This window comes from Podarcis bocagei (genome assembly GCF_964188305.1).
Source record: "Podarcis bocagei genome assembly, chromosome: 17".
NCBI classification, from domain to species: domain Eukaryota; kingdom Metazoa; phylum Chordata; class Lepidosauria; order Squamata; family Lacertidae; genus Podarcis; species Podarcis bocagei.
The window spans coordinates 38,654,753-38,678,861 of NC_138143.1; the positions used below are offsets into that span (position 1 = coordinate 38,654,753).

Sequence of the window (24,109 nt, forward strand, 5' to 3'; positions counted from 1 at the left end):
CTGTAATCTACCAGAGAGACCAAAAGGTGCATGCATGTTAAACCAGCACGCAAGTCATCATGAGAGGCTGAGAGAGAATTCTGTATGTAGACAGAATCCATAATAACTTCTGAGTCCAGAGGAAATAAAATGTTCTAGTTTGAAATCTGGGTAAATATCTAGTACAGACATCAAGCTGAAAAGGAGCTGCAATATCTGTATGTTGGGCTGAATGGAGAATGTGCACAAATTATTATTATTATGTATTGAATTTATATACCGCCCTATGCCCGGTGGTCTCAGGGCAGTTCACAGAATAAAATCAAAATATAAAACCACAAAATACATAATTAAAATAAAAGCAACAACCCAATAACGCTCCCCCAATACCAGCTATTGTGTACGTTATGGGGAACATGCACAAATGAACATCTTAAGCAGGATTTTTCATACTGAATGGTCAATGTGCTTAATCTCCAAGTGATACTGGAGAATGTGAGAATTTCACACACTGGTAAATGTACATAGTATCTCTTCAAGGGAATATTTTTCAAGGGAACCATATGCTTAGTGACCTAGCGAAGGGTGAGATACTCTATTTATGCCACTAGATTGTGCACAGTTGACAGCATCATTTGGAGTCTATGCACATTGATCAGGCAGTACACAACCCCCCTGTTTATTCTCTTTATTTGGGAATGGGAAGAAACAGGATTTACTTGTCCTTGACCGTATGTATGGACTGATGCATATTATATGTAAATGTGTATGTATATATATATATATATATATGGACTTTAAGTGGCCATTCTGCATGGACTGTTGTCTATCATATGAGGAAGCATGTCAGGGTTTAAAATAAATTCAGATTAAAAAAAATGTTGGTGAAAAACATGAATGATAAGTCGAAAAATATGTTAGAAAAAATGTCTGGTTTGCAAATATGTAAAAAAGTTAGATATTTGAGAATCTGGCTGACAGTAAGAAATCTGAACTTACATGTTAAACGGTGGAAAGAGATCAAGAAAGAGTTGGAGATTTGGGAGAGAATGAAGGTCTCCCTGCTTGACAGAATCTCAGCTATTATAATGAATCTATTGCTCAGGATGCTGTTTTTATTCCAATCAAGTCCAGCTGAAAATAATTTAGGCTGCTTCAAAGAATGGAAGAAGGATATTTCTAAATTTATCTCACATGGGGGGAAAGCCAAGAATCAAACATAAAATTATGATAGACATAAAAGAAAAAGGAGGCTTTGCCCTGTCAGACCTGCAAATGTATTATGAGGCAGCCTGTTTGTGTTGGTTAAAAGAATGGATTACATTGGATAATGTAGACATCCTGGACTTAGAAGGTCATGACTTAAAATTTGGCTGGCATACATGTCTTTGGTATGGGAAGGTGAAAATTTATAAAAGTTTTATGAACTGTATTCTTAGGAAGAATCTGTATAGAGTTTGGGAGAAATATAAAAATCTTCTGGAAGGGAAGAAGGCTATTTCTATTAAGAGAGTTAATATGGATAGACAGTGGGCAACCTACAGGGAATTGCTGTACTTTACAGGGTGGAGTGGGGGGACTCAAACTGAGATCAATGGAAAATGTAAGGAGCCATGTTCCGGACTGGTTACAATACCATCATTTACATGAAATGTTTAAATTAGATAGGGGGGAAATGGTTTTCTGGATCAAAGCTCATAATTCAAAAAAGAACTTTTACAAAACAAAGAGAAACTTTTGTCTAAAATGTAAAATTTGTTATTAGAGTGGGAAACAAAAGACAAGCTTGTTAAAGCCTCAATAACACACTGGGCAATAGAAATAGGTCACAATATAGATTTTAACCTCTGGGAAAAACTCTAGAAAAGTGACTTGAAGTTCACAGCATGTTATTATTTGAAGGAGAACTACTTGAAAATGATTTACAGATGGTATTTAACTCCAAGTAGGCTTACTAAGATGCATAAGACTGAATCAGTTAAGTGCTGGAGATGCAAAGAGGTAGAGGGAACATTCTTTCATATGTGGTGGACTTGTAAAAGGGTATAAGAGGGTAGGGTTTACTCCTTAGCTTCTTCTTTCCCTGAAGATGTCCCACAAGAGTTTTCCTCCAGGTTTACTCCTGAAGCCACAGTAACAACAGCATGAATTGGATTTAGAGTTGTGTGAGCAGATGTCCACTTTTCGAAAGGGGTGGTTTCTCCTTCCTTCCTGTACCCACTGAATATCCACTCTGGAGGACACGGAAGACATGCCAGAATAACTTGGGAGGGGCCAGTGAGGATGCTTGATTTTACTTGCTTCAGATTGTTAAGTAAACTGACCTGATTTGCACTTCCCTGACCAATGCTCAGCTTGGAAAGCAGCTCTCATTCAGTTTTCACCCTTCTCTGAATTTTTCAGTGCTTTAGAACAGGGGTGGCCAACTCCCGAGAGATTGCGATCCACTTTCAGAATTAAAATCTGGCAAAGATCTCCCCCAGTTTTTTTGGGGTTCAGGTCAAAGTTGTTGAGTTTTTATTAGGGAGGAGAAAAGTCCCATGGGGGGGGGGGGTTTCAGGTCAGAGTTGTTGTGCTTTTTTATGGAGGAGGAAAGCCCCATTTTTATATAAATACTTTCTTAGGAGGAAAGTTTCGGGTTTTTTTGGGGGGGGTTAAAGGCAAGGGTCAAAGGGGAAAATAACATTTTGAATGAAAACAGCCACAAAGAGAAAGCTCAGTCTTCCCTGATCAGACAACAATGGAGGGCGGGGCGAGGGGGCGGGGCAGGAGTCAGTTTCAATGACACTGAGGAAAGGTAGCCAGAGATCGACCCACGATCTACCAAAACCTCACAAGGATCTACCAGTAGATCACAATTGACCTGCTGGACATCCCTGCTGTAGAAGACAGCAAAATGCATATAAAATGTGCATTTTAGGGTAAAAGGCACCAAAAATGCATAAAAAGTATACAGAAATGCTGAACAAAACATATGCAATGCATTTTTAAAATAAATAAATCACAGGTTGATGTGGATGAGAGGTAGAACAGATTTAGAAATGAGCATGTGCAAACTGTCATGCGTTGGAAATAAAGTTACCAGTTGATTGGCAAGAGGGTCCATGTGGGGGAAATCAGCAACATTTACCTTATTCTGTCTCCTTCTGTTTTCAAAAGGCTTCTCTGAATCCAACCTCCTTCTTTGTAAGGTGACTCCTTTTTAAAAATAAAGTAACTGGATTCAGCTCCTCATGCACAAGGGCAACATTGTACTCGCCCACAAAGGTTCTTCTTAGTGTCTCGGTTCCTCCTCACATTGCCTTTTCGTTGCTCTCTTTCCTTAGGGGCTACCAAAGACATGGGGAAGATGCTGGGTGGAGAAGAAGAGAAGGATCCAGATGCTGCCAAGAAGGAAGAAGAACGACAGGAAGCCCTTCGGCAGCAGGAAGAAGAGAGGAAAGCTAAATATGCCAAGATGGAGGCTGAAAGGGAAAATGTGAGGCAAGGGATTCGGGATAAGGTAAGACCCACTATCAGACTGATCAGAGTCCAGCTGGGACATAAGCAAACATTCGGAAACCAAAGCGCAGCTTCTGATTGGCTGCAGGGAGCTCCTGCAGCCAATTGGAAGTTGCAGAAGGTTTTAATAACAGTGAAATCTTTCGCCAAGGCATTCCAATCACAGTGGCCGGATTGTAATTTTTTGGCCAAAAATGGGATTCACATGGTTTCAGTTGCTTGGAGTGTCTCTCTCACTAATTATTTGAATGTGGGGTTGTTTATGTGTGAAAGACACATTTTAAATTCATATGAGCATTTTGGCTAATGCATGTTTTGCATTCTCAATATAAACTGATTTTGGGGTGGAAATCACCAAAAGCCTTGTGTGAGAAGGCCCAAAATGATATTTCTCATTTCCTCCCTCCATCCTTTTCTGGATTCAAAGCTCTACTTAGAGCCTCTTTGATGGGCGGATGATTTATTTATCACTGTTTGCTTTTGATATGGTTTTCTAGGGAGTGTCAGCTTTCTGAGTTGTACTTCTAATGTGTGGAAGGTCTTTGAAGAGGGAAGCTTTGTACCACATACACATATCCAAATATATTGCAGGTATTAAAAAATATTTTACCAGGCGTTCCAGAATTCCCAAGACTCCAGTTATCACCACATATCTCTAATTTCACTTTTAGTCTCGTTCACGCTAGCTATGTAGCATCTGGAGAGAAAATTAAGTGCCAATAAATAGAATCACCAGAGGTTACAGTACAGCAAACTGTAGATTGATGTAGGTTTACTAATTTTGTAACTGTGTGCTACATAAATGCATAATTCATTGTGTACAGCAAAGGGCTCCTGTTGACTGAAAGTTAAGATAGAGCTATTTTGTATGGACCCAGAACAGGGACTTCTCTGTAGTGAGCACACACACACACTCACCCGATGTAGATCTCCCTTCTTCTGGATGAAAGGCACCTCTTCAGTTTTTGATGTTATAATACATCAATGACTACTTCACTACCTGAATCACATGGGAGACTGGAGAGGAATCAGAACAAAACAGGTTTGGGGGCATTTTAGCAAAATTCCCTAGTTTCAGCAGGCTGGATTCAACTTAAAAGTTGTGCTTGAAGGAGGCTGTGTGATGAGTCCAACTTTTGCTCTGTCCTTCCCCTGCCCCCCATAAATCAGCTTTGAGAGGTTAGGAGAATTCCCAGAACAGCACATGTGTTGGGTAGGAGAGGGAACATCATCCTATCTGGCTATATTTTACAAACATATTGCTGGAAGGGGGAGTGGGGAAGGTTGATATCGCTGGAAGCCCCCAAAAAACTGGCTCAAAAGAGGGGAAAAAAACTTGTTATGTGAAAATTCAGGTTCGAAGATGTTATTTTCCTGCTGGGTAATGTAGAATATTCATTCCGCATCTGAGACTTCCCGCCCCACTGCCATAGCTGTCTGCAGGCAGAAGAATATTCTGGGCTTCTCTGAAGGTCAGGGGCCTTAAACGGAGATAATACTTTTCCCTCCCCATTAATCATGTTCTATAATTCTGAAGATAAAGTTTACATCCCAGGTGACTGCCGTGTCCTCTCCAGCAGACTTTAATGACATCTTCCCTTTTAATTATTGATAACTCCCCAACGATGTGAATTTCAACTAGCACCAAGGATTAATGGGTTTCATAAATAGCGTGTCTTAACTTTTACGACTATTAAACGCTATTGGTAATTTAAAATATAAAATAAAGAGGGGTTTTGTTTCGTTTTGAAGAAGGGAGGCACGCAAAGTGCCCCCCAAAAAACTTATTTCAAATGCTTATATTGCTATTTCGGATCATTATGGATATTTAGCTGCATAAATAAATAAACAAACGGCAATGTTCTGTACTGTAATAAACACCTTTCATTTGCAATATTGGATATTGCCTGCATTTTAATCTAGTTACCATAAATTCATTTTAAAAGAATCAGAGGATAATTGCGGACCGTACCCCCCAGAGCAAAACAAATATCAAACAGCTCATATGCTTAGCAATTCTCTTTCAACAATGCCCTTTTCATTATTATTATTATATTTTTAGCACCATCTCAGAGCAAGTGATAGGAATGCTTAATACACTTCAGTTCGGCACCTGGCTTGGGTCACCATCCTAAACCAAGCTACTGTGACCCCCCACCCCCTTGGAGTGCAGTAAGACCAGTATTAGCACCCTGAACAGCTGGGGGTGGGATGGAGAAGAGGGTGTCCTATCATTGCCAGTCTTCAATGTCTCCCTTTGACGGACAGGCCCTCTGGATGGTATACAAGCCACAGTGCTATGGTCCATTGGGGTGCAGTAAGATTAGAACCTGTCATGTGACTTAGTTTTTAATTTTTTTATTATTTTGGCCTGTTGTTTTTTATTTTGTTCTGTACTTGTTCTGCATTACGTCTAGATTATTCTCTTGAAATATTGAATCTTCCTGTTTGTTGCGTTGGCTTTATTATTATTTGAAACTGTTGGTAATCTATGTAATAAACTGGGGGCCCACCTCCTTTGAATTTTACGTATTTTGATTAAAAAATTAGTGTTCATGGTGCAGTACTTTGCATACAACAACTTTGATCAACCAACCAATAGTTCTTCTTTCTCTAACTTTCTTCTCTTTTTCATTTTTCTTTTGGATTGGGTTTCTTGTGTGATCTTTGATTTTTGGTGGTTAGTAGTATTAACTAGATGTGTATCTTTACATATATTGGTAATAAATGAAGATATGTACAGGGAGGTGGGAGAATTCAACTCTCTAAGATAAAACTGTGACTGAGGGCTACATAGATATATTTATAATTTTGTGTTTTATGAGGATCATATGAGGATTATTATTCATGTACCTTCCTTTCTTTTTCTCTTTAGTTTTTTCTGTTTGGTATATGGTTTTTCATTATTCTTTTTAGTTTAGTTTGAATCTTATTGTATATTAGGTTGAAAACATTTAATAAAATTGATTAAAAACACCACCAACCAACCAACCAACCAATCAACCAACCAACCAATAGTCTGTTTAACAGCTTCTGGTCTTCTTCTGCTTGAGTTAAAATGGCCAGACTGTTATGTGTGGTAACAGTGTAATCATCATGCAAATGAACAGGATATATGAATAAACTCTTAACCAGGATTCACTATTCAGCCCTTCTGTGCTGTAGAAGCTTATTCAGATGGCCACTGCTGGGAGTGGGCGGCACGCCATTCTGTTAAGATCTAAACGCACTTAAATAGAGGTACACATTATAATCAAAAGGCCCGGGAGACCAAAAAACCCTTCACCTGTTGCCTGAAAAGCCATACTGTGGGCACCAGCTGGGGAGAACATTCCAGCTTCAGGCATGCCTGGTGTGATGCCCTGGGACTCGGGCTTGGACTCGGAACCAGAGGAGTCTCAGTCCACACCGGATCCTCTGCCTCAGGCGTCATTTGAACCGAGTCCGGGGCTTGATTCTGAAGATCCCCAGTCTGCACAGGTTCCCCTGCAACAAACACCAGCTGGGCCAAGTCAGGGGCCTGATCCTGCCCTGGCTCCAGATGCAGGGATGACCTCGTTGCCTCCAGCTGGGCCATCGCTTACAGCTGCTCCACTACCAGTTGGGTCAGGAGAGGCTGAGGTGGCCCCTGGGTCTAGTAACCCACCGACGTCTCCCGAGCTGTAGAGACTCAGGTCTGAGAGAAGGAGAGACCTGAGTACTCTCAGGAGGAGTGCTCACCTTCGGACAGGGAGCTGAGTCACCGGGGGAGCAGGACCAGCTGTTACCCCGACAAAGATAAAAGGCTACCGGACCCCACCCCAGGTTGTGGGAGCAACATTGCTGCTTTTTGGAACTTGCCTAAGACCCTGTGCCTGACCTAGCCTGATTTCCTGCCTTGGCCCTGTTGGGCTGACTTCTCACGGAATCCTTGGATAATTAATAATAATAATAATAATAATAATAATAATAATAATAATAATAATAATTTATACCCCGCTGATCTGGCTGAGTTTCCCCAGCCACTCTGGGCGGCTCCCAATCAAATGTTAAAAACAGTACAGCATTAAATATTAAAAACTTCCCAGATGTCTTTTAAAGATAGGATAGCTGCTTATTTCCTTGACATCTGAAGGGAGGGCGTTCCACAGGGTGGGCGCCACTACCAAGAAGGCCCTCTGTCTGGTTCCCTGTAACCTCACTTCTCACAATGAGGGAACCGCCAGAAGGCCCTCGGCGCTGGATTCGGGACCGGACCTGGACTGCGTAGCTCGGGTTAACCCCTGGGCCCAGCACACCTGGAGGAAGTGGATAATTTAGACCCAGTCTGATTTGAGGCTTATGCTTGGTACTGAAATGGATTTGGTCACCTTGATGACCTTTTGTTTTTTTTTTTGGAAGAGGGGCAATTACCGGAGCCTGGGAGTGGTGGGGGAATAATAATTTAATACAGTTCACATCAATGTTCTTTCCCACTGGGTTTATTGGGATTTTGGCCAAGGCCAACCAATAACCCTATTTTTCCATGTATAAGACTATGCCCCCCTATTTTTTTCAGATTTAAAATTGGGGGTTGTCTTATACATGGATATTGCATATGGGGTATTTCTTTATTTTAAGTCCCCCAAAATAGGGGTCGTGTTACACATGGGGTGTGTGTGTTATACACTGAAAAATACGGTAGTAGTAGTAATTTAATTATACCCTGCCTATCTGGTTGGGTTTCCCCAGCAACTCTGAGTAGCTCCCAACAGAATATTATTATTAATAATAATAAAGTGATAAAATATCAATCATTAAAAACTTCCCTAAACAGGGCTGCCTTCAGATGTCTTCTAAAAGTCAAATAGTTGTTTATTTCCTTGACTTCTGATGGGAGGGTGTTCCACAGGGTGGGCACCACCACTGAGAAGGCCCTCTGCCTGGTTCGCTGTAGCTTCACTTTTCACAGTGAGGGAACCGCCAGAAGGCCCTCAGTGCTTGATCTCAGTGTCCAGGCTGAATGTTGGGGGTGGAGACACTTCTTTAGGTATACAGGGGTGAAGCTGTTTAGGGCTTTAAAGGTCAGCACCAACACTGACCCAGTGGAAAGTGACATTGACATGAATTAGGTGGAATTTGAAGGATGCCTGAAGGTCATACCAGGCACATGGAAGCAGAACAGCTTTCTAAATTGCTTGAAACTAGGGATGAAGATTTCCCTTTGAAATCCAGGGAGCTGTGGGTACCTAATTCCCTTAAAGGCTAAAACTCAGCAAGGTGTCAAATCAATATATGTATCAAAGCCTCCTCTTGACTCCTAATGAGATCTGGGCAGCTCGGTCCCTCATGCTTCCTTAGCAAATCCCAGCTCTTCCGGAACGTCTAGTTCTGTTTGGTTCTTATTTTACCTAAACAAAGCTCCTATTTGCAAAGAGTACAAAAAAAGCAAAGAAAAAATTCACGAGAGATTAGAACGAAATTTCTAAGCTACATCTAACAGAGCAGAGCAGAACAGAACAGAACAGTGAAAACCCCAATGAGTCAAACCTTTCTGTGTCCTTGCAGCTAGCAGTGGGGGATAAATTTGATTCAGTTCATTTTTAAAGACAAGCTTCGCTAAGGTGCTCTTTCCGGAACAATATGTGAATCGAAATACAAGCATCCTTCGAAAATTCACATTTCTCCAAATTTTGCAATGCAGATCTCCAACCAAGTAATGTGTACAAATATATACTTGGTTGAAGTACACATATAGAGGGAAAGCATTATAGAAAACAGCATTCAAAATGTATTCTAGTAGAGGAAGTTGCTTTGCAAAAAGGTGTATATTGGGCAAAATTGCATGAAAATGAGCATATTATAAGAAATTTGCACTAAAGTGCTGATGAATTTTCATGAGGACTTTAACAAAACAAAACCAAACACAAACTGATGTGGAAATGTGGAGAACTGAAGACTGGCAAAAGGAGGAACTGGGAGAAACCAAAAATAACACACTTGTCCATCCCTATTTGCAGCTTCTTTTGAGGTTTTCTAGAGTGGCTGTGCTGTGTTGCTGAAAAGGTCCTTGCTTGAGCTAAGCAAAGATTGATAGCCCTGGTATAGCCACTGTCACTCAAGGCTTCCCATTTTATTGGAAGGACAGCCAAGTTTCCATTAAATTTAAAAACACCTTCTTCTCTAATGCAGATCTTTCATTCCAGGGACCCCTTTCTTCATGGACGACTCTGTCGATAAATTCCTACATGCCCTATCACAGAGCCTATGTGCGTTGGTGGGAATTCCACAAGGATGTTCTTGTGATAGGCATTTTTAGATCCCCCATTATAGTGAATGGGGAGAACAAGGAGGTTTGCTTTATAAGAACATCCTGGAACCAGAAACACAAATTAAAGCAGAGACAGCTCAGAACAACTCAGAAGCAGGTTGAATTATTTTTTTTAATGAAAAGCTACACTGTTCTTGAGGTGGAATGAAGGTCATCATAGTTTAATGCTTCCATGTTCCAGTGAGGCAGGATCTCACCCGAGATCTAGGAATATATGAGCAATTAGGAACATAGGAAGCTGCCTTACCCTGAGTCAGAACACTGATCCATCTAGCTCAATATTGTCTGCAGAGACTGGCATCAACTTTCCAGGGATGCAGGTGGCACTGTGGTCTAAACCACAGAGCCTAGGGCTTGCTGATCAGAAGGTCGGTGGTTTAAATCCCTGCAACGGGGTGAGTTCCCGTTGTTCGGTCCCAGGTTTTACCCACCTAGCAGTTCGAAAGCACGTCAAGTGCAAGTAGATAAATAGTTACCGCTCCAGCGGGAAGGTAAACAGCGTTTCCGTGTGCTGCTCTGGTTCGCCAGAAGCGGCTTAGTCATGCTGGCCACATGACCCAGAAGCTGTCTGCCGACAAAAACCGGCTCCCTCGGCCTATAGAGCGAGATGAGCGCCACAACCCCAGAGTCAGTCACGACTGGACCTAATAGTCAGGGGTACCTTTATCTTTACACTGTTCCTGAGGTAGAATGAAGGTCATCATAGTTTAATACAGTGGTACCTCGGGTTACAGACGCTTCAGGTTACATAAGCTTCAGGTTACAGACTCCGCTAACCCAGAAATATTACCTTGGGTTAAGAACTTTGCTTCAGGATGAGAACAGAAATCGTGCTCCGGCGGCACGACGGCAGCAGGAGGCCCCATTAGCTAAAGTGGTGCTTCAGGTTAAGAACAGTTTCAGGTTAAGAATGGACCTCCGGAACGAATTAAGTACTTAACCTAGAAATGCTTGGAATTGAACCTAGGAGCTTGAATGCAGAAGCTCTGCTATGGAATTATGGCTCCTCTCCACTGTCATTGTCAGCAGTCCTGTCAGCAGACCCACACCAGTTAATCGTCATATTAGAGCTTGCTGAAGAAATTGAGGTCAGTCAGCCCCCAAAGGCTTGAACGGTGCAGTCCTATACATGTCTACTCACAGACACTCCCCATTTAATTCAATGGACAATACACTCAATTAAGTGTACACAGCAGGGATTTCCAAACTGTGAGCCACTAGACCACCAGTGATCCGCAAGCTTTATTCAAGTGCTCCACAGCATGCCTGTGAAGAACATTACAATTTTAATTCTATGGAATTCAAACTGTTATAGAACGCAATGCAATGTAAGAAATAAAAAAAGAAATAAAATAGAATTAAAGATCACACAGCATCTAGCACAGTGCATCACAATTGAGACAACAGGCAGAACCCCCCCCCCCCCAACTGATCCACCAAGACCCTCAACAATTTTCAAGTGTCCCATGGGGTGGTGGAGATTGGGAATCATTGGTATACAGGATAGTTTACTTCTGTCATGACCCATAGCATTTTGGTAGTTTGAGACTTGTAGCTATGACTATTAACTTGAGCAAACCACCATTTATTGCGGGTGGGTGAAATTTGTCTACATGTGACTTCTCGCCATTCAAATTTTATATCTGAGATTTAAAATTTTACCTCAGAAATTGAGTGCTATACTCTTGTTGATATCTCTTGGTGATTTTGACATTGGAAGGTGTCAAACATGAAGTCTCATAAGTTGGCAGTTGTCAGATACTAAATAAATGTAATTGCATGTCTTCTATTAAATCCTAAATACTTCTATCAAATCCTAAGGACCATTACATGACATTCAGCAAATATTGCCAAATACTAAATAGTATGGTATGTTTGCTATGAAATACTACACTGGTCAACAACAAATTTGTTGTCTGCGTTTTTTTCAGTTGATTTAGGACGAATCTGATGCGCTGAATCCAAAAATCACATTGGTTTTGCTCAATCAGGTCAAGTTTTTGAGTTATGGCCACATGTCGTTTTTTTACATTTTTATTCACATGTACGCTTGTGTGGAGCATTTTAGAAGAAGTTGGGGGGGGGGGGTAAAATGCTGTGTCGAATAATTGTTTTAATTGGAAATGATTATTTTAATGACAAGAAGTATTCAGGTCCGATAGTTCTGGGTGATTATGTCGAAAAGGGTTCAGTTTGAAGTCATAAAACCTCGAAGTCTTCCATAAATTGGTGCAGCAAAGCATAAAGTTGGGGGATCAAAACGAAGTTAATGGGGCAGCCGCCCCACGAAGAATTGTCAATGGACTCTGCCGAACTGTTGGCATCCAGATTGAAGGAAAAAAACCTCCTCTCTGACACTGCTCGCATCAGCTTCTTCCGCAACAGGCATCAAGAGTACCTCCGTTTTTTCTCGGAAGAGAAGGACTTGGTGTACTGTGCAGATATTGCACAGCTTCTGCTCAAGCTTGGAGTGCCACAGTATGAACCCAAAGATTGGAGACTGTTCATTGATAGCAGCAAGCGATCACTGAAATGTGTTCTGCTACACAACGGCAACCAGTTTGCCTCTATACCCCTGGCTCACTCGAGTACACTGAAGGAGAACTATGAAGCGGTGAAGTATGTGCTGGAGAAAATTGGTTATGATCAGCATAAGTGGTTTATTTGTGTTGACCTGAAGATGGTGAACTTTTTGTTGGGACAACAGTCTGGCTTCACCAAGTACCCATGTTTTCTGTGCATGTGGGATAGTAGGGACCGTGCTCAGCATTACACAAAGAAGGACTGGCCTGTGCGGGAGGAATTGGTGCCTTGCAGAAAAAGGAACGTCATCAACGACCCTCTGGTGGACAGAGACAGAATACTCTTCCCACCGCTGCACATCAAGCTGACTGCTTTCAGAAACCTGGGCTGCAACATGAGCATCAAGATGCACTGCCTATTTTCACATATGGACCAGTTTCATGAGAACCTGGGTTCAATGAGTGACGAGCAGGGGGAGAGATTCCATCAGGACATGAAAGAGATGGAGACCAGGTATCAGGGTCGCTGGGACGCAGTCATGATGGCTGACTACTGTTGGACTCTGAAGAGAGACCTCCCTGCCACTGAGCATTCCAGGAGTTCCAAGAAACGGAAGTTCAAGCCCTGAAGTTTGAAAAATGGTGAAGCAACATGCAATTTATGTGTACTTACCTTTATCAATGCCCACCATTCAGTTTACAGTAATCGATGTTTCTATCAGGTAATCAATATATGTTGTTGGAAAAACTTTTTTTTCTCTCTTAAAAACATATTTAGGATGATATGTGTTGACAAAAATCAGCTGATAATGCCACAAAAATGTAATCGATTTTGTCACAAGATCTGATTTTTTTCAAATCAACATAGCACAAAAACCTGACCTGATGGAGAGAAACGGATACCATTTCCTGATTCAGCAGTGCAAAAATACCCTAAATCATTTGTAGAAATCTAGACAATATTCAAAAAGTAAAAAAATTGTTGCCCAGTGCTATCAGTAAATACTAATGTATCAATTATCAAATGCAGAATTGAAATATCAAAGATGGAAATCAGTTTCATTGGATGTAGAATACCAGTACTGAATATTCAAAGACCATTCAGCAAATATTTGACTATTCAGAGGAAATCCAGGGAATAGTTAATGTCAATATATGTAGAGGAGAATTTTGAGAATGGTTTGGAACCATTCTTATGATTCTTAACAGCATTGCATATTTCAGCTAACAAAAACTAACAGCAACTTTGCAAAAAAAAAAAAAAAAAGCTGAGCAACTTTTGTGTCCAGATTTTCACTTTTTGAAATATGGCAACCCTGTATTATTAGTATTAAATGCTGTAGCTGTGAAGCAAACAGATCTCTCCCCCCCCCCCCCGAGAAAGTCATTTCATCTGAAATTATTCAGGAGGACCACAGCTGGCTTAGTTTAGCTTTTTGCCCGCTGACATAATAAATACCTGATTGGGTAGACATTACAAATTGGCTCCTCTTGTAAGTCTACACTAGTCAAAATGAATTGCGCTGTTTGAGGCATTTGGACATTTCATTTATGTCCTAATAAGTGTCAGTTGCTTGTCCTCAGAAACCTGCGTGAAATGGGAAAGACTGTTTAATAATCCATTATATGCAATAGATTTGAAATATAGGGGGCTACTGTTGACCTTTGAATATATCAGAGATGGCACTGGGCATGAATGGGATGCCTGTACAAGTGAATTAACAGATGAGCTTTCATTGAAACAAGCAAGAGTAAATACCTGCTATCTTATAGGAAAGTTTTGCAAAAGTCATTGTATGAATTAAGATGCCTTAAAAAGGTAAAGGGACCCCTGACCATTAAGTCTAGTTGCGGACACCTTAAAGGTAAAGGTAAAGGGACCCCTGTCCATTAGGTCCAGTCGTGACCGACTCTGGGGTTGCGGCGCTCATCTCACTTTATTGGCTGAGGGAGCCAGCGTACAGCTTCCCGGTCAGGTGGCCAGCATTATTAAGCCGCTTCTGGCAAACCAGAGCAGATCACGGAAATGCCATTTACCTTCCTGCTGGAGCGGTACCTATTTATCTACTTGTACTTTGACATGCTTTCAAACTGCTAGGTTGGCAGGAGCAGGGACCAAGTAACGGGAGCTCACCCCGTCGTGGGGATTCAAACCGCCAACCTTCTGATCAGCAAGTCCTAGGCTCTGTGGTTTAACCCACAGCGTCACATTTCATGGCTCTATTCAAGGACAGGGACGCGGGTGGTGCTGTGGGTTAAACCACAGAGCCTACAATCAGAAGGTCGGCAGTTTGAATCCCCATGACGGGGTGAGCTCCCGTTGCTCGGTCCCTTCACACTATTATTTTGAATAAGATGCTGCAAACTTTTTAACTCATTCAGAAACCACTCTGGGTCGTCCCCTCCCCCCCCCATGTTTTCAGCAGTGTCATAAATGCCTCCCTTTCCCCATGACTTTGGTCAGTCCCCGCCCCCACCCCTGCAATCATTTAAAAGAATGAAAGAAGCAGACATCAGACTGAAAAATGGTACCGAGCAAGTTAAAGGGGGGGGGGTTCATACAAAATGTATTTTAATACTCACAGACACACACATTTCTACACCATCGAAATCTATCTTTGCAACCTAGGCTTCAAAACTGGAACATATCTGTCAGAGCTGCTTCCAGATCCTAGCTCACAGAGGATCACGCTAGCCAGCATTCACTTTATAAAAGTCTTTATTGAGTTACAGTTTCCATTCTCAAGCTGCTGCGTGCAGCTCTACGTCTTATGGGTTAGACCGGCGAAGCTCCGTCTGAGTCTCCGCCTCCTGTACACCAGCTTAATACCCTAGCCTTACTCCACCTTTTCCGCCTGACCGTTCTTCTCTGGGTCCCTCTGCCCCCCGCTGTCTCTTCCTTCCTGGACTCTTCTGACGCGGACCCCCCGGACCCTTCTGTCTCCTTGCGTCGGGCTTTAGGACCTGGCTCCCTTTCCGGGCTGCTTACTGCGCCACCTTCCTGTGCATTTGAACTTGGCGCGCGCGCCCAACCTTCCACTTTCCGCTTAACCGTTTCTTCGCTCCTCGATGGAGGTGTGGCCACTCCTGACTCATGCCCTCCTCCCTGCTGCGAGCTGCCAGAGCTCGGTACCTGGCGCCCTTCCTCTCCACTGCGCTCTGTTGGTGACGCTGGCCCCGATTTCCAACTGCTGCCCTCTGAGCCCCCTCTGGACCCTTCTCCCTGGGGTGTCCCCCTAGGCTCCCCCCTTGCTCTGGCCACTGGCGCTCCTTTCTGTGAATCTTCTGATTCACTGGAAAGACTCGGAGATCTCGGGTCGTCGTCATCACTCATCTTTTCTTCGGCCTCCTCCCCCTCGCTCTCTGTTTCCTCCCTTGCCCTCGCCTCTGCTCCTGAACCCCTGACAATATCCAATTCAGTCTAATAAGTATTTAGATAAAATACTTCGGCACCTCAGCAATATACCTCTGCTGCATTCTTGTTGCCAGAGTTGCTAATTTGGTTTATCCTCCCACAGTGCCTTGGTGTATCCCACTCCTAGTAGTGCCCTATGAAAGCAAATGAGATCATAGCACTTGGTCTGATAAGCAGAATTCAGTGGTCAAATTTCTTCTGGGGCTGCCCCACTTCAGGCAGTAGGACAAGGAGTGCATATCTGAAAGCAATTAGCTCTGGATTTCTCTGTCTCAAACGAGGGAGGGTGTGTAGCCTAGAGGCTTAGAGGAGCCCTTCCTACTCCCCACCCCTGACTCCAAAATAAAAGCTGTGCATTTAACCACACTCATTTGGCCTTCAGATTCTAAGTAGTGCCTTGTCGGTACATCAATGCTCCTGGTTCTGGCTTCCTATGGTGCCGTGCCCCAAAGGTGTGCTCTGTTGCTGATCAATCTAATTTCGCTTCGTTTGATGGGTTTGCCTAAAAGGAAAGTCTGCCAGCCACAGATTCCATTCATTAGGTTATATAAGCTTCACTGTGTTGTTTAGATCTGTCATATTCCTTGTCTTTTTTTGGGGGGGGGGGGGTTAGAAAGTAACAATGTGGGGAAATGGCTATTTTGCATAGTGTGAATGACATAATACTCATGGCAGGTTGGGGGTGGGGGAACCCAGTCTGCAGTCAGCTGCATTGCTCCAGGAAACACACAGAGCTGGTAAAGGACAAAGCAAGGTTACTTTAGATTTATACCAAGTGATGAGCTAGTGATCCAGCAGTAAAAAAAAATATGAGTCCATCTCCGCTTCCTGTGTGATGGTGCAGGACTGTGCAGTGACATTTCGTCATGGCCAGATGGCTTCAATTAGACAGGAGCTGAAATAAAATCACTTTGAAGAATTTAGCAACTCCCCACCCTCGCCAGTGTCACAGTTTGGATGCTGATCTCAAAATCTAATCTCAATATTTTACATTAATTGGTTGAAATTTGAGTGTATTGATGGATGAAATGGATGGAAGGAAGTTAACAGAAAATGTGCTATGTGCTATTAGCAAGCCATCTCCTGAGAACAGTCAAGCACTGATGCCTGCTGTATGTAGGAGCAGAAAACATGGTGGGGTTGGGTGTGGCTGTTGTCCTGACCTGACCTCAAGTTGGTCTCACCGCTGCTGCTTACTGGGAGGTAGAAGGAGAGCAGGAAGGCGGTGGCTTGGTCAGCGCAGTGCAAATGCGCCAGCAGATAACTGCCGGTGCATTTGCACCACACCAACTTCCTTGAGTCTGACCAAACTGCGGGAGGCAGTGGAAGACAGGAGTGCCTGGCGTGCTCTGGTCCATGAGGTCACGAAGAGTCGGACACGACTAAACGACTAAACAACAACAACAAAGTTCCTCACAGCCTTTCTCTGCTTGCGCTACCCCCTGTAAGCAGCAGCAAAGTGACCAACTAGAGATCAAGTGAGCATCTGCTACTGGTTGTATGCCAGCTATCCAATGTTGACTGCTACCTGTCAGGAGCCACTACCTGACCACTAGTGGAAAATCTGACACCAAATGTCAGAGATTATTTGCAAATACACACACACACACACACACACACACACACACACACACACACATTTACCACCATCATTTTCAGACGAGAATTTTGGAGGGCAGATTCATTTTAGCTCAGGCTGTGATGGGATCCACTGGTACGGAGCTGTTCCATGTATACTCGTAGACCATAGATAGTGGAACTGCTTCCATCCTCACCCATCTGCAGAAAAGCAACTGGGGGCCCCACCGAGTTAGTGCCTTCTATTAAATCCTGGTGTAGTGGTGTGTGCTGCTGAGGATAACTTGCTCCAAGATCATGACCAGAGCAAGCTCATATGGAGCCATACACTTAAGGATGTGGATTGGGTGTGTGTGTGTGGTGTTTATAAGTGAAAAATGAGCCATAGAGGAAGGGGATCATCTGTATTCTCGAGTGAGCGAAGTTGTTGAATAAGTATTTAAAATCTGAGCAGGAACAATCAAGAACACGCTTATGCATGTGAAGGGACAGTCTACTGAGATAATGGCTCCCATAACAATGTTGGTTAGTAGTAGTAGTTGTTGTAAAAAGAAACCTAAAACAAAAATATGGGTAACTGGTGGGAGCTGCAACTACCGTATTTTTCGCTCTATAGGACACACCGGACGATAAGATGCACCTAGTTGGGGGGGGGGGAGGAAACAAGAAGAAGAAAATGCTGAACCCCAGAAGCCAGAACAGCAAGAGGAATCTGGCTTCTGGGATAGCCTCTTGCTGTTCTGGCTTCGGGGACAGCCTGTGAAGCCTCTGCAGGGCAGCGGGGTGAAGGCACCCCACTGCCCTGTGGAGGCTTTGCGCAGATAACCCCAAGCTAGAACAGCGAGACAGAGTGCTGCGCAGCACTCCATCTCCCTGTTCTGGCTTTGGGCTTAGCCACGCAGCCTGCATTCACTCCATAAGACGCACACACATTTCCCCTGTACTTTTTAGAAGGGAAAAAGTGCGTCCTATAGAGCGAAAAATACGGTAATTGTTGCAGTGTGAAGTACTCTGTGCAGTATTCCAGTCAGCAAGGCACTCCCTTGGTTTTCCATTTCTCCATCACTCAGAATTCTGTGATCTTCATTGAATTGTAGGGGTGGTTGCCCCCTTAGTTTTTGTAAACCTTGGGATTCTGTTGAGCACACTGAAACTTCTCTCTTAAAATCATAGCATCGTAGGGCTGGAAGGGACCTCAAGGGTCACCTAGTCCAACCCGCAGTTAAAGAATGCCTGGCAAATGGCCATATTGTTTGTTAGTGGCTCTATTTTTGCTAAATAGGCATCATAACCGAGCATCTGAGTTTAATTGTGGAATATAAATGATACCCCCCATATCGTTATGTTGGCTCTAATGCAAACCAAAGAGAAGCCATTTTGGGGAGATTTCTAACTCTGACCCTACCCTCTAGAGCAACAGAGAACATACTCTTAGAATCATAGAATCATAGAGTTGGAAGAGACCACAAGGGCCATCGAGTCCAACCCCCTGCCAAGCAGGAAACCCCATCAGAGCACTCCTGACATATGGTTGTCAAGCCTCTGCTTAAAGACCTCCAAAGTAGGAGACTCCACCACACTCCTTGGCAGCAAATTCCACTGTCGAACAGCTCTTACTGTCAGGAAGTTCTTCCTAATGTTTAGGTGGAATCTTCTTTCTTGTAGTTTGGATCCATTGCTCCGTGTCCGCTTCTCTGGAGCAGCAGAAAACAACCTTTCTCTCTCCTCTATGTGACATCCTTTTATATATTTGAACATGGCTATCATATCACCCCTTAACCTCCTCTTCTCCAGGCTAAACATAGCCAGCTCTTTCAACTATTTCTCACGGAATATGGTTTCTAGGCTTTGCACCGTTCTGGTCACCTTCTTCTACACATTCTCCAGTTTGTTAGTGTTCTTGAAATGTGCTGGCAAACACTTGACACAGTACTCTGGATGCTCTAGGCAGAATACAGCAGAAATAGTCCTTCTTTTGATTTAGACAGTGCGCTTCTGTTAACGCAGCCTAAGACAGCATTAGCTTATTTTAGCAGCTGCATCACACTGCTGCCTCATGTTCAGCTTGTGATCAACTAAGACACCCAGTTGACTCCTTTTTACATTACTGCTGCCAAGCCAAGTCCCCCACCACCACCCTACACTTGTGCCTTTGTCTTTTTGTTCCTGACTGCAGAACTTCACTTTCATCTCTGTTGAATTCCATCTTTGTGAAAATCCTTTTCTCATTTTCCAAGAGAGTATCTCCTCACATTTTTCAGAGTAGCATCTCCTCATCTGGTCTCATTTGAATAAAAGCTTTTCACAATACATTAGCTCTCTCCCATTCTTGATCTTTTCAGTGCTTGATGTATAAAATGTCTGATGTGCAAATATTGAAACCATGGTGGTTTGTATGGAGTGCCAACTCATCTCAAAGACCAAGTCCTGTCAACTGAATTGTGTTGGGGCTGGGCTGGGCTTTGGGCAACAGTCTGAGGGTGAGCCAGGAACTGGGGCCTTGAAGTCATAGATGTAGGGATGATCGCGGAGTGGGGAGTGGGGTCCAGAGGGAGCACACTCCCCACCAGCAGGCAGCCACACTCTGCCTGCACGTGTGACCTTGGGGTGCTGGGCACACACACACCCCAGACAAGCCACGGCTGTCTGAACATTGTTGCCTCTGTCTAACCTTTTGCGGTCTCAGTAGTCTGCAGTGTCCTGTCTGTAACCTTTGTCTCTGAGACCTTTTGTCTCCTTCGTCATACACTGTGCAAGGGGAAAATGATGCGGTGGAAACAGGTGCCAAAATAACTTTGTACAACCCCACAATCTCGGGACCGGAAGATGTGTAAAGGTCACAGCCCAAAATGTATCTGCCTGGTTTGCATAGTATTTGTCTCAATAAAAGGAGGCGCCACAGGCTAGCCGGCAGCTTGCTTGCAGCTCACCTGTGCGCAGCTCACCTGCATTATCAACTCCTGCCTCATGTCCATCATTTCAATAGAGCAAGCTGAAACAACAAGCCAGGATTATAGATCAAACCAGGAGGCCGAGAACATAAGAGAAGCCTGTTGGATTAGACCAATGGCCCATCTATTCCAGCATCCTGTTTTTGCAGTAGCCAACCAGATTCCTGTGGGAAACCAGCAAGCAGGATTCAAACACAAGATCATTCTCCCCTCCTGTAGTTTCCAACAACTGGTATTCAGAAGCATTGCTTCCTCCAGTTGTGGAGGTAGTGCATAGCCACAAGAGCTGGTAGCCGTCAAGAGCCCTCTCCTCCATGGCCACTCAGGTTGGTGGCCCTCACTGCCTCCTATGGGAAGGCCAAGTCCAAGAGCAAGCCACAAGTCAGGACTGAAGGACGAACCAGCACTCAGGAGCAACCCAGAACCCAGAACCGAAGCACAAGTGAGGATGCAGGACCACACCAGAGCTCAGGAAGTCCTTGTTGCTCAAGCAAGGCTCAGCTGGAAAAGGAAGTCATGTTATACCTCTTCTTGTCCAGAAAGAACCAATCGTCAGCCTTGGTGGGCAAAAGTCAGTCTGGTAAATTGTTCACTAGGAAGGCTACCACTTGCAGTTTGGCAGATCATCACCCAGAGTCTGTCAGAAAAGTATTTCCCAACAGGTAGAACCTCCTCTACTGTTTTCATTAAGTTCTGAGGGACAAGATATACAGGCTGCATTGGCAAGGCAGGTTCAAAGAAGAAGCAAAGTTTCCCCTCCCTCAGCAAACTAGTTGCTTGCTTAAAAGCTGCCACCACCACCACAACCCGAGCTATCTGCATATCTAGACCCTTTTTAAACTTCTTTGCTGCCTGTCAGCATGGATGGAGTTTGCATAGTATATAGTAACAGACAATTAAAAAAAAATCTTAATATGATAGGTCTTTGGGGGGAAAAGATTTTAAATCAAGGCTTGCTGCACATCACTGATTATTGCTGCAGTCACTTACCATAAAGCTTCTCAACTGGAAAATTCAAATGGAAATGAAGGGAAATATTAGTCCTATTCAAAATATTATTAATTAGTGTCAAGTTCTTTGACTTCCCTAGACATATTGGAGCAGCAAAAATAAAGTAAATACCACTTTCCCCCTTCCATCATCCCTATCCTCTGACTCCAAAACCTACACTTCAAATGAGTTCTGATAGCCTGATCCACGGAATGATGGAACTAACAGATGAGCTTTAAAACTGAGCCACTTGAAAGCAAGGAAGTCCCATTGAACTCAGTGGCACAAGTTCCTGAGCTGGCAATCTCAGCAACATTCTGTAAGTTGTTCTTGACATCTGGGTTAGTATTCATGTAGGTTTTACTCACAGTAAGCCCGCTGAAATGAATGAACACGGCTAACTTAGTCCTCTTAGCTTCAGTAGGTCTACTCTAGGTAAAGCGCAGCTGAATACCACCCCTGGTCTTTACGTACAGAATTACCCACCGTCTCCCATGCGTGCAGCTCAGTGGCACACTTTAATTCCTCTCCCACTGCCTCACAGGCCTCTAACACAGAGGATCCTCCTGGAGGCTTCCCATTAGGTAGAATACTGGGGTAGGGAAATATATTCAACAGAGGGCCACATTCGTTTCTGAAGGGCCGCACGCCAGTGGTGCACAGAGCATGCGTTGCTCCAGCTTGATTTGCCTGTTCAAGGAACAGATGCAGCTGGCTCGCCCGCCTAAACTGGGCAGACACACTCCTTGCCACAGCTGCCAGATTTATATAAAAATTTGCATCTGCTGATTCATATGTACAGATGCAAATTTAGAAATAATTACTGTGGTTTAAGTAGAAATACAGTACATCTCACCATAGTGCAGAAGACCGGTGTTTGCCTGCTTTACACTGCTGTCCAAGTGCTGATTACTGATAGGCAACTTCAGGACCCTCTTTCCTCTCTTTTTATAGTTCTTGATATTTACACTGTAGCAGACAGTCGTTCAAACAGAGGACTCTCTCAAAGAGAGCACTGTCTTCTGACAGCCCTTCAAATCAGACAGTTGTCCTCTGCAAAGTAGGACACACGGCCATCCTGAGCTATATTTAGGTATTGATTGGTCCCCAGCCCATTCACCTGGCAGTGAGTTTCAGGGATGTCATGGTTGCAAAGGCATTCTTTTAAACACTCAGTGAACAACTAGTTTTCTTGGAGGATGGTTTCAAGTTTGGAATGAGAGGTCAATGGGCCAAAGTCTCAATTCCTCTTCCCCCAAAGTGACCTGCTAGTAACTTCAGTTTCCATAGAAACTGCTTCCTCCACAGCCTTTCCCCACCCTTCTAGGTAGGCAACTTGCAGGCCCAGCAGTACCCTTCAAACGCAGTCAGTTGCTGATCCCTTGTTGTTGTTTAGTCATTCAGTCATGTCCGACTCTTCGTGACCCCATGGACCAAAGCACACCAGGCACTCCTGTCTTCCACTGCCTCCCATAATTTGGTCAAACTCATGTTAGTAGTTTTGAGAACACTGTCCCACCATCTCATTCTCTGTCGTCCCCTTCTCCTTGTGCCCTCCATCTTTCCCAACATCAGGGTCTTTCCCAGGGAGTCTTCTCTTCTCATGAGGTGGCCAAAGTATTGGAGTCTCAGCTTCAGGATCTGTCCTTCCCGTGAGCACTCAGGGCTGATTTCCTTAAGAATGGAGAGGTTTGATCTTCTCGCAGTCCACGGGACTCTCAAGAGTCTCCTCCAGCACCATAATGCAAAAGCATCAATTCTTCGGCGATCAGCCTTCTTTATGGTCCAGCTCTCACTTCCATACATCACTACTAGGAAAACCATAGCTTTAACTATACGGACCTTTGTTGGCAAGGTGATGTCTCTGCTTTTTAAGATCTCTACTTTATACTAATCCTATACTTTATACTTTATACTGATCCCTAGTAAAGGTAAAGGTAAAGGTACCCCTGCCCGTACGGGCCAGTCGTGTCCGACTCTAGGGTTGTGCGCCCATCTCACTTAAGAGGCCGGGGGCCAGCGCTGTCCGGAGACACTTCCGGGTCACGTGGCCAGTGTGGTGAAACTGCTCTGGCGAGCCAGCACCAGGCAGCACACAGAAACGCTGTTTACCTTCCCGCTAGAAAGCAGTACCTATTTATCTACTTGCACTTAGGGGTGCTTTTCAAACTGCTAGGTGGGAAGGAGCTGGGACCGAAAGACGGGAGCTCACCCCGCCGCGGGGATTCGAACTGCCGACCATACGATCGGCAAGTCCTTTTACCCACAGCGCCACCCACGTCCCATACTGATCCCTACTTTATACTAAAGCAAAGGCTAGATGCATTTTTATTTAAAATGGGAGCAGAGTTCAGTGCTTCCATTACATTTTATAGAAATGGAAAGTCTGGATGCTGAAACCAATGCTACCATCACGTCTGGCTCCATGGGAATTGCTCACTAAAGAGTAAAATCTATGTAGTGCCATAAGACACATTCACCTCTGGCCTTATGGCATGATTTTGCTCTTCAGTGAGCAAATCCCATGGAGCCAGACTTGATGGAAGTGAAGGAAGTGAAATGAGTTTTCAGGTCCAGGCTGTCCATTTGAATAAACTGTTTCAGAAGCAGAGTCCTTTCCTTCAGTCTTCCTTACTCCTGCTCCCAAGTGCTTTTTAGCTTCATTGGGAAGGGCGAAAGGGATAGATTGACGGATCATTACATTTAGAAGCAGAGTTTTCTACCATCTAATCAGCTATGAGACTGCATTTCAGTGAGCAACTTGAAATCCTTCCCAACCCAAATAATCTAGCTGTGTTAATTGCTGAGTAGGAGATACATGAAATGCAGCCAGGAGACAAGACAGCAGTAATCTGAACATCATCCAGGACAAACTGCAATTAGA

General features: G+C 43.8%; 1 protein-coding gene across 1 annotated transcript in view; it reads left to right on the forward strand.

Annotated features, from left to right (window-relative positions):
- Positions 1 to 24,109, forward strand: part of CPLX1 (complexin 1) — a 156,258-nt gene that overhangs the window by 87,850 nt on the left and 44,299 nt on the right. Inside the window, exon 3 of the mRNA XM_081177094.1 lies at positions 3,306 to 3,481. Coding sequence (XP_081033220.1) covers positions 3,306 to 3,481 — 176 coding nt within the window. The remainder of the gene's footprint in view (positions 1 to 3,305; positions 3,482 to 24,109) is intronic.